A 20,143-nucleotide genomic window follows, 5' to 3' on the forward strand; every position below is an offset into this window, starting at 1 on the left:
TGATTTATTTTTCTCCTCCTGCCCTGCCCCCAGATTTATCTCAAGTTTTGGTTTCAGCCAAAATTTTGTGGTAACTGAGGGGTTCTGAGCTTTCACTAATTGTCATGAGCTGCATTTGACATCTCTGTTGTTCTGCCCTAGCAAAAATAATGGAATTTGCCTTAAAGTTCACTTTCAGTAAAACTATGTGACAACGCTAGAACCGATGGTTAATGGTTTTTTTAAAAAAAAATTAACAAGGGAATAAGTAAGAAATGAAACACCAACTTTTGTTCAGATTATTATTTTATTTCTGCATTGCAGGGGTTTGGACTAGATGACCCTTGGGTCTCTTCCTACAATTCTGTGATTCTATTCATTGTGAAAACATCCTAGGCAGCAATCCTATACCCTCTTACTTGGGAGTGAGCCCTACTGAACCCAAAGGGACTATTTAAGTAGGCACACGAAGGATTGCTCCATTATTTAGCAACAGCTATTACTATGTGAAATGAGAGTATCTGATTTCAAACTTTACTTAGAAAATGGTTAGTTGTTACTGTGGCCTTGGTCACACATAATCGTACGCCATAGTTTTTTTTGGTACCAAGGCCCTGCAATTCTTCTCAAAAAGAAGTTCATGTGACTCCCTCATGCTAAAAATCAAGACAGCAAGCTAAGATAATGTTTGAGGGAGTATTTGAGCTAAATGACTGGCTGGCTGTGGTCATATCCCTTTAACTGTTTTTGGGGCTGCTTGCTGTGGTTTTAATATTTGTAGTTATATATTATTTATTGCGTACTGTGCTTATTTGATTATTCTGTTTTTATCTTTTTTAATTTGCTTTCTTGCTTGCTTTATAAGGGGTAGAAAGGTGCAACACAAATGTTTTAGATTACTAAGAGAACCAGGTGCCAAATGCTGAGAGTTGCACTCAGTGTCTCATTTGAGACCAAGATTGTCTCCTTGCCAGAGAGCCTTAAGTGACAGGACACGGAATGGTAGATGTTCTAAATGAATGCAAAGTACTGGGAGCTGCTGATGAAAGTGATCAAACGTAAAGACTGTTTAAAGTAAACGTGAGCATTTTCCAAATGTAATTCAGATATTCAGCTAATTTAAAATACCACTGAAGTGCGAAGGATCTCTTTAAATATTTCATCACAGAGTAGGCTGCATAGCTCCTTAGACGTTTGGGTTGCATTGCCTAATGTGTGTGAAAATATCTTACATTCCAAACTAAGGTAAGAGATGCCCATGGGGAAGAAAATCAGCTTCCACGAGCCCCTATGCTCACTTAACTCTAGATCCAACCCACAATCTCTTAAAGCAAAATGTGCAACCCTCTTCTGAGCTCCTGATCACCTTATGAAAGGTGCTTTTAGGTTGCTTTGCTTTGAAAACTGTAGGGAAAACATCTTCATCTGTCACCATGTGGCACTATATTATATGTATTGATCCAATGGCTTGATTCTAGGAGCCAGGGACTGGCAAATGACCACAGGTGCCACACACTAAACTAAACCGAGGTTACTTTTTAGGTTATTTCATGCCTAGTAACCATCTGAATTCAGGAACTGCTTCAGAGATAATACCCTAATTATAAACGTTTCTCTGATTAAAGCAACCAATTATGCACTTTTACTGAGGAAGTACTGTATCTAAATAATAAACTAGTGAGTTGTTGTTTCTTTTGCTTTAAATAAGTTACATTAATTGGTCTTTCTTCTTCTTCTTCTTCGTGATTTTATTATCTTGATTTCAGTCAATCCACCCTGGTTTACGATATTAAAAATGTGCATGTTTTGAATCTGCCAAATTCAGGAAAAAACTGCTGAGTTCCAAAATGAGAGGAAGGATGAGGGGATTAAGTTAGAACGCAGCCAGCTGAGAATGACATTTGAATTTCTAGGTATGATCTGATGACAAGAAAGGCCTAAGGAAATCCTTTGAGGGGAAAGTTCTCCAAGCAGAGGCCAGGCACAGGGCACAAGAGACCATTAGTTTGACATCCTGTTCCGCAGTCCAGGCGATTAGAAAGGCCACAACTGTACAGCATGCCAGTAGACCATGACATCCTTAATGGGCACAGAATAGTGTTTTGTACCAATGTGTCTACAGTGGCACAATAGCACATGCCCCTTTGGTTCTGTACATTGGGCGCATCTCAAAGGTATGGAACAGTTTGTGGCGTGAACTTTCTTTAACCTTGAAACCTGTTGAAATGATGAAGGGGCCTGATCCTGGTAACCAGATAGTATCATTCTAAAGAAACACAATAGCTTGTGTAACAATTATCTGCCATTCGGCTCTGATTTCGCCTAATATTAGCTTCTCTGTTTTAATGATTTTTAAAAGCATGATCTTGGTTCTTCCTCCTTGGTGTGATACATTTTTATTTGCAATCTCACATAATGGGTACTGGTGGGTGGGGGTAATGGAAGAACCAGCCAGTACTACACTGGGCATTAAGGCACCTGGATATTTTTCTTTCTTTCCTTGCCTTCCATTCAGTGCCAGGAATGTTTTTTTCTTTTTTGTTTTAAGCGAGTACTGCTGCCAGTGGTGTTTCCCCTCATGTTGGCCAACCATTGCCACTTCTGCCCTTTCTGCCTGTCCAGAGTAACACAGGTGATGGATTCTCCATGCTTGCAGAAAGCAGGGTTGAAGTCACTGCCCATCAGCTGGTGACATAAAGCCTCCTGGATCAGCTTTGTCACCAAGTTCCTCATGGTGAACTTGCTCACACAGCCAATCCTTGCAGTACAGTCCTATGCTCAGGGCTTGCAAAGCCCTTTGCACAGTGTTTTCCAAATGCCCGACAGCCAGCTGGTTGCCTGAAGTTTGGGAAGCAATGCACAAAGCACCTTGCAGGCCATGAGAGCAGCCCAACACATATGCTATGCCCAGGACTAGCAAAACCCCTTATACTGTGGTTCCCAAGTGTAGGACAACTACTTGTCAATCATTTGATGCCAATTTGGTTGTGGAATTCAGTTCCACAGCTGATCCAGCCACCTCTTTACCTGCTCCATACCTGATGTCACAATGTCTCACTATTCATTAGCATTTTGTAAGACTGGTTCTGGGTCAACTCTCCATATGACTAGATGAATTTGAATGTGGTTGCTCTTAATTTTTTTTAAATTTCTGCTGTGTTTTTAAAATGGTAAAATTTATATTTTTGTCTTCTATAATATAGTCTTTTTTCTACATCACTCATAGAACCATACTATGGATATAATATAATACAGTAACTGTGTATTTTTCCAGACCTCACACATGGAGGGGCCCACATCAGTAATGACAAACAATACACTCTAATTTAGAAAAACCGGTGATGTTGAGACGTATAAGTAATAATGTTGAGACATATAAGCAATAATTAAATGGCGACAGTACCTACCTAAACTGAATAGCACCAAAAATTTGAGACACACAAACTCTCGTAGATCAAACTGCAGAGATCGTAGTTTTGCTACTAGCTCCTGTGCATGGCTCATAAGATTGTTGAGAGTGACTCCTGCCTGAGATGCTATTACAGCGTAATCCACCTGTAAAAGAGTAATATTTACATTGAGTTATCTTAACCAGATACATTAATACTGCTATTTCATACTTTTGCTCAATTAGTCCTGGGACTTCTAACAGCTTTGGAAGGAAAGGTCATTTTCACTGGGCCCCCAGCATCGGGTTTTGCTGTTGTTCGTGGTTTTGTTTTTTGAAAAAACACCACACAGTGGTCATGATCCTTACCTGGCTCTGCTATAGTAGCTCCACTACAGCAGAGGTGTGGGGTGGAGACACATTAAATGAAAGCACACATTTAACATAACATGTAGCCTAACTTATTTTTCTGCTTGTTTGCTTAACACCATACTATGTCCCTCTAAGCTCCTCTGAGGCAGAGTGGAACGCAAATATAATTTTGAAAGACATGTATGCTTTTCACACATAAAGAATAAAACCTTAAACATACCGTACTGCTAAGTAGTGCTCTATTTATCTCTCTATGCTGCTTTTTTTCTTTATGGCATTATTTTGATACATTTTAAAAGTCAGTATGAACCACTCTGGAATTTAGATATTGAAGAGCGGCACATAACTATTTTAAATAAGAAATTAAATGCCTTCCCAGTTCAAAAGGCCTTACAGTGGTACCTCGGGTTAAGTACTTAATTCGTTCCAGAGGTCCATTCTTAACCTGAAACTGTTCTTAACCTGAAGCACCACTTTAGCTAATGGGGCCTCCTGCTGCTGCCGCACCGCCGGAGCACGATTTCTGTTCTCATCCTGAAGCAAAGTTCTTAACCCGAGGTACTATTTCTGGGTTAGCGGAGTATGTAACCTGAAGCGTATATAACCTGAAGCGTATGCAACCCGAGGTACCACTGTAAATCGTTTCCTGGACAGTATCTAATGGGGAATATGTATCAGCTGATGCACAGCTTAACTATCTTGTCCTCTTCTGTTTCTTCAAACCTTTATACTCCTGTGGCTCTTGGACTTAGTACAGTAGTACCTCAGGTAACGAACACCTTGGTTTACAAACACTTCGGGTTACAGACTCTGCTAACCCAGAAGTAGTACCTCGGGTTAAAAACTTTACCTCAGGATGAGAACAGAAATCGTGCGGTGGCAGGGGGAGGCTCCATTAGCTAAAGTGGTACCTCAGGTGAAGAACGGTTTCAGGTTAAGAACAGACCTCTGGAACGAATTAAGTTTGTAACCAGAGGTACCACTGTAGATAAAAGTTCATTTGATTTTCACAACTGCCGTATCTGTTTTCATTTGTTTGTTGTTTTTAGACTACTGTTCGAGCCTTCCCAAGAAAAGTAATTATTAACACTGATGCACCACTTTTTGAGAGTTTAATGCTGCAGTCTAAACACACCATTGAATGTAGTGGAACTTTTAACAGTAAACATTGTGTGTTTATTTAATTTAGCTGGCAATGACAATCATCCTTGAGGAGTTTTCATAAAAACATCAAGGTAACAAATATAAATAAAAGTCACCAGTACAGTCGTACTTTGGTTTTCGAACGGAATCCATTCCGGAAGTCAGTTTGACTTCCAAAAATGTTTGGAAACCAAGGAGCTTCCTGCACTCAATTAGAAGCCGCAGAAGCCGCGTCGGACGTTCAGGTTCCAAATAATGTTTGCAAACCGGAGCACTCACTTCCGAATTTGCGTCATTCGGGAGCCAAAACATCCGAGTTGCAAGGCATTCGACAACCAAGGTACGACTGTATAACATCCAGAACATCCAGTACAACTGTGGAAGAAACAAATGACTGCTGAAAACCAGCCAGCCACTTGGCCAAATTCAACCCCTGAGGATTCAGCAGATACCCCACCACCTTACTTCCAGAATGACTCATTAAGAATCTCTGGCAGGGATATCACCTGCAGAAACTTCTGCCTACCCAGGGAAGGTGCACCGGTGGAGCTCCCCTACCAGTGGAAGCCAGAGGAACGAGACAGGGCTAGGCGAAGGGAAACCTCTGCCTCACCCAAATTCCATCTAGTCCAGTGGACTGGGAGTTTGGACAGTGGGCTGAACCACCTTTTTCAATAAATGAAGACATAAAACTGTGCCTGTAATGTAAGCAAATGACGTTTATGTAAATCATTTTACAGCCCTACCCCAGGACATTAGCTAGCCTATTGTTTTTAGAAAAGTGTAATTCCTGCTGAGACATCTAATTTGCAGCTGAATTTTCCCTCTGTGATGCATTGGGAGGGCATGTGGGAATCCCTTGGTGAGGTAACCAATTGCTGTTTCCACACAAGAGAAAATATGATCTTCACTTCTTAATAATAAGTTAAGATGTTGGGATGAATGTCATGAATATCACTGCCTGTACCACTGAGATGATAACATAATGGGAAACCCCAATAGGTAGATTCTTCCACCCTCTGCTACTGGAAGGCTCTTAGGCAACTAGCTGCTCTTTCAGATGCATTTAATATTTGCAGAACCAGCAAATTTGTCTGGGAGGCAAGTCTTCATCTGCCACTCATCCAGAGCCGACTGTATTAAATTTTTATATTTATTGACATTTCATTACCATAATTGACTGCACTTGGTTCCCTAGTAGAAGGCACAGGGATGCCTCCTAAGCAGGAGAATTGGTCCCTTGAGTCAGATTTGCAATTAAAAACAAGGCAGAATGGATTTTTTTTTATTGTGTAAATATGATGAGTTGAATTTTCAGCTTTAACTAGAGAATACAGAGCACCGAGAAAACCTTTTTCACGAGTGAGCAAAATTATGAGTCAGTGGAAAGACGACCCCCAAAGGTGTCAATCAGTTTATATAAACTCAACTGTGCATGAAAAAGCCCCAGTTAATGTCTCTTCTAGGGGGGCTGGGGAGGAAGTGTTATTATTAAAGTGAATATTATCTTCTCTGCGTAGTCTATGGGCTACTTATCTATGAAAAGGGTAGCCTTTTGAGCCAATATATTAGAGTGTGAATGAAAATGATGCGCGGGGGGGGGGGGGGAATATGAGGTACACTTGGATGATGAGCTTGCCATATGGGTGGATATTATCCAGATATTTAAGACCTACACATGACCATGTTCACTGAGCGACTCCTTCTAGAATGATGACTGCATGATGCTCTGTAAGTACTGCTTGAAACTTTGCACACCACAGACAGGACAGTGGTCTGTTTCAGATATTTGAAAGTGGTCTCATAGAGTATTGTTGTGAAAGATGAGTACACTCATTTATTTTGCTTTTGTTTTGGACAGTTTTTGCTGTGCTTCAAAAACTGGAAACCAAGAACCACTAGGCCAGGTAGAATAGTATAACTGATGATGGAATATCTTAATTGTAGCTCTAGCATATGACCCACAACTCTCTGAAAAACCAACTCTAGAAAGGATTGCTGCATGCAGCTAATACGCCTCAAACTGTGGTTTGTGCCTAGCAAATGTTCACTACCATTTAGAATTTCCAAACTGTGGTGGATTCTGCTGGGACTTCCCCATCCAACAGGAGAAATATACTCCAGTAGAAGTGTACATGTTCCATGCAGATAGGAGTAATTTGTGTAGGCTTCCTAGCTGGGTCAAAAAACAAATGCATATAGATGTACTGAATATTCTCCCATCCACTGAAGCTGAAAAATCTTTGGTTTCTGTTCTTGCATACATTCTTGCACCCGTTTCCACTCCTTTCAAGAGATAGCACATTTTTTCTCAATTTCAACTGTAAATTGATGTAAGTTCTTAGCTGTTAAAAAGTTTTTACCTGCCTGCGGGAAAGCAAGACTTAAATAGAAACCTTAAGGGTGCCCAAGATACAGAGGAAACCTAGAAGGCCTGTTGAACCACGGCTTTCTGTACTTATGATGGCAATTGTGCAATATTGGGAAAGGGTTCTTAAAGTCATTTTTTTAAATAACAGAGTATGACTTATCTGTTAATTCTGTAGTTACCTTGTTCAAATTGACAGGCTGGAAACAGTGTAAAAATAGGGGGTCTGGTTATGAATCTTTTAGCTAAGATTACAGCTGCAAAGCAGCGTAACTTCCTCCAGTGTCCCATCTGCTAAGAAATGGTTGATAAAGGTCTTAGAGGTAGTGGAAATTGGCAAGTTAACTGCAGTGGCTTATCTGAGCATTGGGAAAGGTAATAGTGACATGTTGTTAATACATTAGTCTCTCTTTATTAGTTGCTGGGATAAACGTTTTTGCAGAGTGGAGGTTGAAAGGCATTTGCTTTCAGTTCTGTGAATGATTAAAGTTAATGATCCATGTAGTTAATTAGAACTTAGTCTTTATTGTTGTTGCATGCATTAAGGGAAACTTTCTTTAATTTTTCTATTTTTAATCTTAGTTTCTTCCTTGTGTGATGCCTTTCTAGAAGGTGGTAGATGAAATTGTTCTTTCAGTGTTTTGACTAGGATCTGATCTTGGCACTAGTGCAATTTCACAAGTCAGACTGTTGCACTGGAAGCAAATGTGTGCCGTGACGAGTCTTAGACAACCTTTTTCTCTTCAAGCAGTATTTCCTGTTAAAATGATTATACTGTCAGTGAAACTAATTTAGCATCCCCCCAGTACAAATTTACATGATAAACAATGATAACTTTATGATTACAAATTGCATTTTATCTGCAAAGATCGTAGATAACATTTATATAATGGAAATATATAAATATTTCTTCAGCAAGTACTTTACTGCAGGAAAGCAGAGGACTTTCATACATTAAGAGTGGGAATGGGTTCCTCCTAGATAGAGACAGCAGGCATCGTGAAATCAAATTAATTAAAATTGTGATGACTTGTACAGTGTACGATGCCTGCCATTTTAACATGATATGCCAATAATAGAAGATAATGAATTAAGTTGCCAGAAGACCTCTCCCTCAGGATGATGTTACAGAGGTTGCTAATTAGTTCTAATATGCAAATAGTAAAACTGATAATGCTTCAAAGTGCTATAAAATATCTTATACATTTATGGGCCATTGGTGCATTACAAACAATGAAAAATGCCATTTCCTGTGCTGGCTCCTGCTTCTAGACATATAGAGGGAAGATGCCAAACAGCTACGGCAGGGGAGTGGGCGTGTGGGATCTGCTTTGCTTTTTTTTACCAGAACCCTGTGGTCTACCGGCCAGAACAAAGTGCAAAAAAGGGCCACAGATGAGGGGGAAACACAAGGAATTAAGGAACATGGTGCCTATGAGTACCAGGGGTGTCTTGAATCTGTGAGCAGTACCAGAAACAAGCTCCCAAGTCCTGTTCCCTCACCCTCAAGTATTTCCCCCCCTAATAACCTTAAGGTTAGAGCATTGGACAGCAGAGCATTGATCTAGTATTTTTCACAGTGACTGGCAGCAGCTCTTCAGGGAGCTTTCCCAGCCATACTTGGGGATGCCAGGAATTGAACCTGGAAGGCAGATGCTCTAACACTGAGCTAAAGCCCTAAGCAACTAGTAGATCTGCAAAGCAACCATAGGTCTACTAGTAGATCCTGATCCTCCACCTCCCCATTGTTTAGGAGATTCTTGTGCAGGCAGGCATAGGCAAACTCGGCCCTCCAGATGTTTTGGGACTACAATTTCCCATCATCCTTGACCACAGGTCCTGTTAGCTAGGGATGATGGGAGTTGTAGTCCCAAAGCACCTGAAGGGCCGAGTTTGCCTATTCCTGCTCTTGTGTGTGTGCATTCCTAGCTGCACTCTGCAAAGCAAAGCTTGATGGCTTTAGCATGGAGCAAGTGAGACCTATCCTATTACAACTGAATCAAGAAACTTAACGCACTCTGTGCACTTGGCACTAAGAAGATTTACAGCCCTATCCCAAAAAACTTGCTACACCAGCAAGTAAGTGCTTGGAGAGGGGCATTCCGACTGCTGCATCAGTGCAAAGTCATCAGCTGTCGCTGCTTAAAGGTGAGAAGCTGAAAGAAGGGGAAATGCTTAGGATCAGCTTTGAGCCTTGGCTTAAACAATGGCTAGTTTCATTAGAAGTCAACTTCACACTAAGGATTATAAAAGTTGGTTTGTTGAACTAACCATTATTTGTTTTAAGCCAGAATTCCTGGCTTGAATATAATGGTGAGCTGAGAGATTCCTGTAAAAGCAAAACTAAACTCTGCCAAATTCTTCCTCCTAGTTATATGGAAGAGGAGCACTTGGGAAGGGGAGCATGTGAGTCTCATCCTTTGCTTCGGTTTGTTTAGGGTTTTCCATACTGTGCTAAACCATGGCTTCATGTTATGCGCAGTTGCAGCGTTTCTACTTTGGAACTCCCTGCCAATTGACATTAGGCAAGCACCCTCACTATATTGTTTTTATTTGCATGCTGAAAACTTTTATTTCAGCAGGCCTACCTAGACATATAGTTCAGTTATTTACATTTGCTTTTTAAAAAAAGTTTTCCTGGGGTCCCCCCCCCCCATGTTTCATCCACAGTTATATTTTGCATATTTGTAACAGCTCTGTGAATTTCAGTTGTGTTTTATTATGTACATCACCCAGAGAGTTTTGTGATTACATGTTTTATACAATCTTTCCAAATAAAATAAATATATTTATATTATGAATAACCTTGGCAGGCTTGGCAGACTAAGAAGGCAGGATATATATAATTACCATAAAGGAGCTGACTGAAAATATCCTTATTTTTAAGCTGCTCAGGTGCAGACAAGGAAGTGGCCCTTGTACTTATCCTGCTATACAAGGCGGATGGGGACCTTGGTAATTTCAAACACCCCCCCACCCTGCTCAATGACTACATTAAATAAGGTACCAGAAAATACGCCTTGAGGTATCTTAAAGACTAACTAGTATTATTACATAAGCTTTCATGGACTACAAAAACTATGCTGAGCATGTGCAGTTTCATAGCTCTCTGCAAAACACAAACAAAAAAGATTCTGGCAACCTTAAGAAAAAAGAAAACACTCTGAGCATGTTTAGTGCTGTATTTTAAACTCGATTCTCATTATTTTAGCTCACTTCATATTCTGGGTCAGTCTCCAACTCTCAGCCTAACCTGTTGGCTGCTGTGACAACATAGAAGGTGGCATAAAATGGCTGCAAAAAGTGGACTTGGTGCTTGTATCATAGACATCCTCTTTTGGTTCTTCTACCCAGAGGCCATATTTTTCAACCAGTCTTAATCTATCTTGATTATAGCACATTTTACTGATGGCCCAAGTTCTACTTGTGTTCAGTTGTGCAGAAGATTCATCCCTAAGAGGAATTATCTTAGGTCTGTAGTCACTGGGGAAGGGGGAAGTTGTGGAAAGCAGAGTAGTGTGTTTTAATTTAATTTAAAACTTTTACTATTTTGATTTTGAAGGTAAGGGGTCAGTATTTTTCCTGACTGCCCAATTAAAAAATAAAATAAAGCACGCTCCTACTAATCCAATGTTCTGCCCCAACAGCAAAACCTTTGAGATACAATTAGCATGGTTTTTAAATGGTATAATGTTCCCCCCTAATAATAATTTAATTGTGTTAAAATTATTGTTGATTTTATCACTCTCTTTTATAAAATAATAATGAATATAGTGGGTCGTGCGTATTAGTATGAATTTTTGTATGTGTTTGGTCTGGTTGGCCAAAGAGCAATGAACTATTTCTTTCAATGTATTGTTTGTTGTTTAGTTGTTTAGTCGTGTCTGACACTTCGTGAGCCCATGGACCAGAGCACGCCTGGCACTCCTGTCTTCCACTGCCTCCTGCAGTTTGGTCAAATTCATGTTAGTGGCTTCAAGAACACTGTCTAACCATCTCATCCTCTGTCGTCCCCTTTTCCTTGTGCCCTCAATCTTTCCCAACATCAGGGTCTTTTCCAGGGAGTCTTCTCTTCTCATGAGGTGGCCAAAGTATTGGAGCCTCAGCCTCAGGATCTGTCCTTCCAATGAGCACTCAGGGATGATTTCCTCCAGAATGGATAGGTTTGATCTTCCTGCAGTCCATGGGACTCTCAAGAGTCTCCTCTAGCACCATAATTCAAAAGCATCAATTCTTCAGTGATCAGCCTTCTTTATGGTCCAGCTCTCACTTCCATACATCAATACTGGGAAAACCATAGTTTTAACTATACGGACCTTTGTTGGCAAGGTGACGTCTCTGCTTTTTAAGATGCTGTCTAGGTTTTCATCGCTTTTCTCCCAAGAAGCAGGCATCTTTTAATTTTGTGACTGTTGTCACCATCTGCAGTGATCATGGAGCCCAAGAAAGTAAAATCTCTCACTGCCTCCATTTCTTCCCCTTCTATTTGCCAGGAGGTGATGGGACCAGTGGCCATGATCTTAGTTTTTTTGATGTTGAGCCATATTTTGCGCTCTTCTCTTTCACCCTCATTAAGAGGTTATTTAATTCCTCCTCACTTTCTGCCATCAAAGTTGTGTCATCTGCATATCTGTATTGCAGATGGTCTATATTTAAGATCTGTATGTTTTGTAGTGAGACTGACATCTTCACTATGAACTCTCTGCTCTTTCTTCATAAGAAAGCCAAAGCTGCAGCCCAGCACCCGCTAAACTGGGAGTAAACTCCATTAAACACAGAGAGACTTACCTCTGAGTGAGCATGTAGACCATTGCATTGTAAGTTTATTACACAATGAATTCTTTATGACTGCCTGGACTTCCAACTATTTAACTGTGTAATAGCATTTGCAGAAAATAATCTGTAGGAAGTACTTCATCTCAGACTAAACCATCATAGCATTTTTGTTTGCTTTCTTTTAACAAAGATAATAATTACAGCAAATAACAGTAGTATCTTCATATTCTGCAGCCTTGAAGAAATTCAACTTTCTTTTAAAGTGTGCAGAATAACTCTGGAAGCTGAAATATACATGGGGCATAACAACTGTTGCAATGTTGTGCATCTGACAAAGAACAATTCATTCCTGGTTTTTAAATGATGCTTGAGTGAAAGAATGCACTTTGTTTGCTTTTAAAACAGTAATCATTGTAGCAGATGAGCAGCATTTTGTGCAAAGAATGAAAAGAGTGAGTAATGGACAACTTGGTTTGAAGAAACTGCTAATGGGTCTGATCATAATTCTTTATGTAAGAACTGGCATTTAACAACACAGTCCTATACATTTCTACTCATAAGTAAGCGCCATTGATTTCAGTGGGACTTTTTCCCTGGTATGTGTGTGCAAGACTGCAGTATAAATTTGCTTCTTTCCTCTTCTGTTTACATTGCCTTTTGCAGCAGGTCTATTAAATCACCCATTCAAGGAATAGTGTATATAGGATGCTCAAAAATAAAGATAAAATCTACATAGCTGTCAGAGTTACAATGACATATACAATCAGAAACTTACATGAAGTTGGAGGTTTAAATTGGTCTGAGAGGGGAGGGTCAGAAATGGAGTCAGTCCAAATTAGAAATTATTTTGATTTAGTCCGGGTGGAGGGGAATTCCAAAGACATTTTATGATCTGTAGTTAGTGAGCTTGAGCCTGTTATTGTCTAAATGTGATTAAATGCTCTGTTTTGTCTTTGCAACCCTTGCTCATTTATTTAAAGGCTATCCAGGTGGCTTGTGCAGTTCAGAAATTATCTGGCATGGAGCCTCATAGAATAGTTCTTAGCTTTGGAAAATCTGTCCCAGGCTTGATCAATTTCCTAGGAGCATATTGCCAGGCAGAGTTCATTGAAACCAATGGGACCAAACACCACTTATGACTGGATCATGCCCATGGTTAATGTAGCTGTGATCAAATGGTTTATTCACCTGCCTTTCATATAATGTGCATGTCTTTCTGCCTGATGCACCCAACACATGCAACTCTCCTTATAGGCACAAAGGAATCACCCTACATGGTTTAAATTAGGGCTAAGTCTCTCTATGCAAATTTTGAATAGCAATTGAATAATGTAGTTTGCAGTCCAAACAAGCAACTGTTTCCTCATATGTATATAAATGGAGGCAGTTTAGGTTTCAGCTACTTAAATGCCAGTGGACCATCATTTGGTTTCACTTTGAATCAGAAATAAAACACACAAAATGCACTCTGCCTTTCCAATGACACCATACATTCTTTTCCATTAGAGCTGAAAGACATTTTCAAAGAGTAACATTTTCATTTAATTTGCCTTGTCGCTCTCATTTACTTTGCCAGGGCTCTTGGAAATTATAAATGAACCCGGCCACGACGTATGAGCAACTTCTCTCACCACAATCGTCGAGAGTGATCTCAAGCTGTGCAAGATTATGGCAGTGCTCTTGTGCATGTTGCATTTGTTTGACTGGAGCTTGTCTGTGCAGGAGAACTCCCTGGAAGTCTGTGCCCTCTGTGGCTTTTAAGCTTGACTTTTAAAGCTGCTTCTGATTCTCCTAATCTGAGTGGAAGTGGTTTGCTGTGTGTGCCGAAGCTGCTATGCTAGCTTCCTGGCAGGTAGGTCACTGCTGTTTACCAGAAAGGGGCAAGATAACGGGGAGGTCACTGAGGTGCAAAAGCAGTGGCAGGAGCACCTATCTGGCTGAGCCAGTGCACCAGCACTGCACTAACCTCCCCACCGCCTTGCCTTTTGTTCTCCCAGTAAGCAATAGCAACTGATCTGCCAAGCAGTTCCCACTACACCTGGCAAGCTGCTTCTGAATCCAAGTAAGTAAATGAATTCAGTAAGTAGCTGAATTAATATATTAGCACAGAATCTTTTTTAAATGTTTGCACACAGTGCACACTAGATGACAGTGTACTACAGTGCACTATTCTCTCTGGCAGTCTATTCCTGCAGTGCTGAGAAAACGGGACTATTTGAAATACATCTACATGGTGCTAAACCATGGCTTGGCTTAATGTTACATCTGAACTTGAACTTATGGCTTGCATCACAGTGTTTGGCCTCACAAATGTTGCTCTTCACTGCTTTCTGAGTTCTTGTTTTTTCTCATTTTTTCTTTTCATGGGCCGATTCCTTTAATTCATACCATCTGCTTCTAGTTCCCACTATGCCAACCCCCTCTACAAACCATACATTTAAAACACATGGCTTCCATAAAAGAATTGTGGGAACTGGAGTTTGTTATGGGTGATGGGAATTGTAGTGGGGGGGACTATAGTTTCCAGGATTCTTTGGGGGAAGCCATGACTGTTAAAAGTGGTATATGTTATGTACTGAAGTTCTCACCCTGGGCCAGCAGGGGGATACTGTAGATAGTTATGCAAATAAGGGATCAAAAGTGACGTTCAGTGATTGGATAGTTTTAGGAAATTGTTACAGTTACGTTGTACTGGAGCTCTATATAAGCAGGCTGACTGAACCCTTCAGTTCAGTTCTGTTCTGGCCTGTGAATAAACAAGAGTTGTTTGAAGAATCGCTGTGTCGTCTGATATGTTCACCCACAACTTAAGAGTATAAATGTGCTTTAAAGGTATGTTGACTAACGATTTATCTGAAATAAATTCCCATTTTTTTAAAAAAAAAATGGATTGGCATTATGCTGCAGATATCATGCTTCCTACACGCCAGGCCTCACTCACAGAGGTAGATGAGTAAATGTTTATATAAGTTGTATTTGCTTTTATTGTAACAAGTTTGGATCAGGAACAGAATTTACTTTTAAAATTTTTTTAAATTAAATTTATATACCACCCTTTTTCATCTGAAGATGACAGTGCTGATGATCATTTTACTTCAGTTATTTTGCAGCTAATACCGTGGTTCAATAGGAAAGGCTTTCGGTGTAATACCAAGAACGTTTGAGACATAGTTAAGTTCCTACAGTTTGGAAAGAGGTTTAAAAACGAAACCAAAATACTCAGTTTGCAAACTCACTTGTTGCCCAGTGATTAGGAGGATGGAGCCTTCTTTCCCATGTACCACTTGGCGATAAATATGATCTAGAATTAAGAGTTCACTCCAGCAGTTCTGAAGCAGCTTCATTTGGTCATCAACCTGTGGACAAACATATATATATATTTTAATATGTGATATTTCCTTGGTGGCTTATTGTTGCTGTTTACTTTTGAGTTTTCTGATGACAGAATTCTTAGGTACTCTTAAAACTATTGGGGAGGAACCTTAGGCCAAGGCCTCTGTAGCTGACCCTCAGCAACTGGAATACTCAGGGCTATTTTTGTGGAAGGGAGGGTGTCTCTGCTGTACCAGGTTGGGAGCCATAAAGGGGCCCAGACTCTGGAAAAAAAAGTAAGTGTCTAGTCCTTATTAAAGGAAGGCTATGAAGCAAAATATGCAGGCACCATTCAAAGCAATTTCTTTATGAAATATGAGCCTGCTTCAGCCTTTCACAGCTTTTAGCTAATGAATGAAGTCAGAGCTATAAGTGATGAGCGCTGAAAAGAAATTTAGAGCCGTATAAGCACCATGGAAGATCTAGAAGTAGGTTTAAAAGGACCCAGGAAATTCCTTCCCCCAAACAACAGGAAAATGACTTCTGGGCAATTTTTGTGGTGCATACATGAATCCTTTTTTGTTTTAAAAGTTCAGATAATGCAGAAGAGCTGCCTAGTTCATTTTGAACTCCTCTCCCATTTTTGTTTTGTTACCTACTTTCCAGAGAAAATAATTTTAAAAATCAGAATTTTGGTGCAACTGAGCAGTATTGTGTCCACCCAAAAACAAAAGGTAATAGCAAAGACAGGAATTTATATTCCTTCTAACTTAGGTTTAATTTCATAATTTCAAAAAAGGAAAAGGAAAAATATTAGTATGTAAACTATAATAAATTACCCTGCAAATACAAATAAAATTAATCATTAGTGCATTCAGATTGTGGTTGAGAAGCTGTGAGTTTCACCAAGCCCTGAAAAAGTAGCCCAGGTATATTAATATTGCTGGAGGACTGAGAGTAGCTTGTGAGAATCCTGCAGTGGTGTTAACCGGTGTTGATGTGTTGAGTTTTTTGTTTGCTTTGTAGGAGGAAATGCAGTCAGGGGTGGGCTGTTGGTTGTAACAATAACGTGCTGGGAAGGGATGATTCATTGCTTTTCCACCTATGGGAAAATAGGATATTTAATGGGAGCAGGGGTTGTTTCTTCTTGCATAAACATGTATGCAAAAGCTCAATTCTTATGGCTTCTCTCTCACACACAAAATGTACATTGAACTGCACTATTAACCTTGTTGTAGTTACATTTTATAAATGAGTACAGAACAAATGCTCATAAAATACATTGCTTTTTAACTATTTAATTTTGAATTTATCCAAGTATTGGCATCTGAACATTGGTTGCTGAAAATCTTAAATCTGTTCTGACTACCACCTCTCCTTCTGAAATACCATGCCTGTTCATGCACTAAATGTAGTATTTCCTGCCAGATATCAATAGACGAAAGACCTACAGTAACTGGTTAATAACTGTTGGCACTGAGGGACAGCAATGATTTTAACAGCTGTATGACAGGCACACAGTCAACAGGTTAAGCCTTTCTAATATGAAAATATAATTATTTGTTTGTGACTTCTGCTTTCTCTTGTGTAGGAATTGTGTTTCTCTTGTGTAGGAATTGTGTTTCAGCTACATAAGCAACATATTCATGTCTAAATATCAGAACCAGAGATTATGATTTGTTTATTAATTAAAGCATGTAGGCAGCTGTAAACAGTATCAAACACTATCTGTAAACAGTATCAAGAATACTAATTACTAAATTAGTCAGCAGGATGAAACCTACTCAGTAGCAACAAAAGACACCAATATCAATTAGCAACTGATTTTATAGAAGTAGCATAAAATAATATAAACAAACTACTAGCAATATTATTACAAATGACAGGCTGAAAAGAAAGGTCTTTGCTTGCCAGCAATATGTCATAAGAGAGAGGACAAGATGAACTTCCCGTGAGGAATTGGTTGTTTCCAGATGCTGAACAAACATCTCTTGCATACGTGTTAAATGTAAACAAGTCGTGTCACTAAGTACTGGCCTTAGAGCATGGATGGACACAACAAGACAAGAAGTTTTTGTACTCACATAGCGTAATTTGTCTTCCACTATAATATTTGTCTAATGGCAGCTAGAAAAAAGCAATGTAGAGTCCTGTTTCGTGAACTGTTTAATCACGTATTTCATTCCAATGCTAAATGCAAGGCTAAAGCTGATCACTTTTGAGGCTTGCTTTGTATTAATGAAAGTGGATTCTCAAAAGACCCAAATCCACATGTTAAATTGTTCGTGTGAGCATGAGGAAGATAATTACTAGTAGCCAGCTTGCCCAACTGGAATTGAATGATGAAACTTAACTAAGTAAACAAATTGAATGAAAAAAAATCGGCATAGAATTATGACTGATTATTTCCCCTTAAATCATATTATTTCCCCTTAAATCATAGAATAATGGAAATTCAAAATACAATACTAAAGCATACTCTTTGGTGGAGCAAATGCAATCTAGAGGATTGATCAAGAATGGTGAATAAAACCCAGTTATTTGCAGATCTTTATAAGCAATAGTAACAAATATCGTTATGGTATCTTAAAGGTGCCATTATTCCTGGCATGAGCTTTTGTGGGCTACTGCTATAATAGCCACTGAACTCAAGCATAGTTTTGCTTGATATCAGTGGCACAATAACAGTGAATTGATTTTAAGATTAAAGCTTGCAATGACTTTGACTATACTTCATCAGGCACATTGTTTCAGATTTCAGTGGGGTTGGGCTTTGGGAGGGGAAAGAATCACAGCAAACGTGCAAAGGCTTTGCTCTTGAGTATCTTCACAATTAAAATGGGGAACGGTACATTTTGTGGAAGTCTATTGTCAGTACACTTTACAACTCACAACAATCAGAAATATAAGTGTTCTGGACAAATAATCCAGTCTGTGTTTTGAAACAAAATGGTCGATCAAAATGGTGCCTGTGTCATTTGGAAGATTTGCTTGTGATATGACAATTTTTAAAATGTCACCAAATGCCAGTATTCAGGGGTGCACTTGGTAGCTCACGCAGAATACTGTATTTTTAATAAGTTTATAAAGTTAATTGGGATGGGGGACTAACAATGTGAGCCCCACTTGGATTCTCTTTGCATCCAGAAAAGTGTGGCTATTTAATCTTAGGCTGCAAACTGAACCCAACCTATGGGAGCTTGTACAGTCAAACCTTGGTTCTCAAACTTAATCCGTTCTGGGAGTCCTGGACTCCTGGAACCGTTCGAAAACCAAGGCACGGCTTCTGGTTGGCTGCAGGAGCTTCCTGCACTCAAGCAGAAGCCGTGTTGGACGTTCAGCTTCCGAAAAACGATTGCAAACTGGAATACTTATTTCTGGGTTTGCGACATTCGGGAGTCAATTTGTTCGGCAACTAAGCTATTCAGGAACCAAGGTTTGACTGTATTGAGGAGAGGTGTCCTTCCACACACTTCAGCTGGCTGAGCCCGTCTCTTGCTGAACATGTGGACAGAAGGTGGTGGTTGGTGTGGCAGACACACAGCACTCTCCCATGAGTTACAACCACAGTTCAAGGACAAATTTCAGCCGGCTAAAATTATTAGACAAAGGTGGAGAACAGGGTCAGTGAGGGATATGGCCAGGTATGTGATGTAGGATGAGTTGCAAAGGCCAGATTAGAAGGCTTGAGGGGCCATTTTTGTCCCTTGGTCCCGCGCACCTGTTCTGATTGTTTCCACAGAAGGGGAGAGAGGGAGAAGTAAATGCACGGCTACCATTTTTGTTGGCAGCAGCCTCTTTACTGTCACCAGGGGTTCCCAAATTGTGGTCTGTGGTCCACAAGCTTCACTCAGATGGTACACAGCATGTCTATAGATTTGGAGTTGAAGACAGGAGACAGCACATCTATCACTTTAAATAATCCTATTGGTTTTAATTGTATTTGTCTTGTTTCTTTTATTTATTCTATGGAATTCAGTAAAACCAAATATAATACAGAAGAAGCAAGACAAATACAATTAAAAATCGCACGGCACATTGCAAATGCTACAGCTGGCAGAAAAATCATTAAGTGGTCCACCAGGACCCTCAGCAATTTTCAAATAGTCCATGGGGGGAAAAGCTTGGGAAACACTGATCTAGTCTGACCCGCTTGTGAGCCAAGAGAACCTCACATTAATTAAGTTTTGGGAACCTATCCAACTTTCTCTCCTCAAGAACAGATTGACCCTTTGGCCTGGAAGCACCGTGCAGCCAGCCCATCAAGTGACCCACTGGGTTTTGGCAGGATCCAGCGTGGTACACAAAGCAGACAATTTATTATGAACACCCTCTAATATTACTTACAAGCTGTGCAGCCTTTTGACAATATTGCTGGATGAAAGAAAGAGGAGGGGTACATAGCAGAGGGATATATGACTAAGTCAAAGTGAAGCTTGTGTTATCACAGGAGCAACCTTGCTCAGTCCCCATGCTGCATGTAACCACAATAATTCATTCTTGCTTAGATCACAGAACAAGGCTGAGCCTATATTAAAAAAGAGCTCCTTTTCACTCTGCCCCAGTTGTATTTATCTCCCATGCCATTTCTAACAAAGCCCCCTGTTATCTGGAAGAGAAGATTGCAGTCGTGCTTTGTTGAAAAAGTAGGAGTTACAGGTCCACAGTGCACCTTTCCCAATTCCCAGAAATGTGTCAGATTGCTTTCAGTTATAGTATTATGTTTGTTCTTCAGCATAGTTTTACTAGAAGGTTTAAAGACAGTTTTTAACTGTATTTAAGACTGATGGGTATTGGTTTGAAAC

The 20,143-nt window shown here is 39.9% G+C and overlaps 1 protein-coding gene and 1 long non-coding RNA gene across 27 annotated transcripts in view; one reads left to right on the forward strand and one right to left on the reverse strand.

Annotated features, from left to right (window-relative positions):
- The window catches only part of LOC310847528, a 181,251-nt gene that overhangs the window by 123,849 nt on the left and 37,259 nt on the right, over positions 1–20,143 (forward strand). Inside the window, exons 5-6 of one of the 24 annotated variants that reach the window (XR_014565839.1) lie at positions 11,925–12,067; positions 13,603–14,858. The exons of 22 other annotated variants lie outside the window; for them this stretch is intronic. This is a non-coding gene — a long non-coding RNA (uncharacterized lncRNA). The remainder of the gene's footprint in view (positions 1–11,924; positions 12,068–13,602; positions 14,859–20,143) is intronic. One more of the 24 variants, XR_014565840.1, reaches the window with a different exon arrangement.
- The window catches only part of NR5A2 (nuclear receptor subfamily 5 group A member 2), a 117,403-nt gene that overhangs the window by 22,151 nt on the left and 75,109 nt on the right, over positions 1–20,143 (reverse strand). For all 3 annotated transcript variants that reach the window (XM_083745357.1, XM_083745356.1, XM_083745358.1), the window contains exons 5-6: positions 15,263–15,382; positions 3,387–3,534 (exon numbers count right to left, since the gene is read on the reverse strand). In XM_083745357.1, coding sequence (XP_083601483.1) covers positions 3,387–3,534; positions 15,263–15,382 — 268 coding nt within the window. The remainder of the gene's footprint in view (positions 1–3,386; positions 3,535–15,262; positions 15,383–20,143) is intronic.

This window comes from Podarcis gaigeae (assembly GCF_964106915.1).
Source record: "Podarcis gaigeae genome assembly, chromosome: 6".
NCBI lineage: Eukaryota > Metazoa > Chordata > Lepidosauria > Squamata > Lacertidae > Podarcis > Podarcis gaigeae.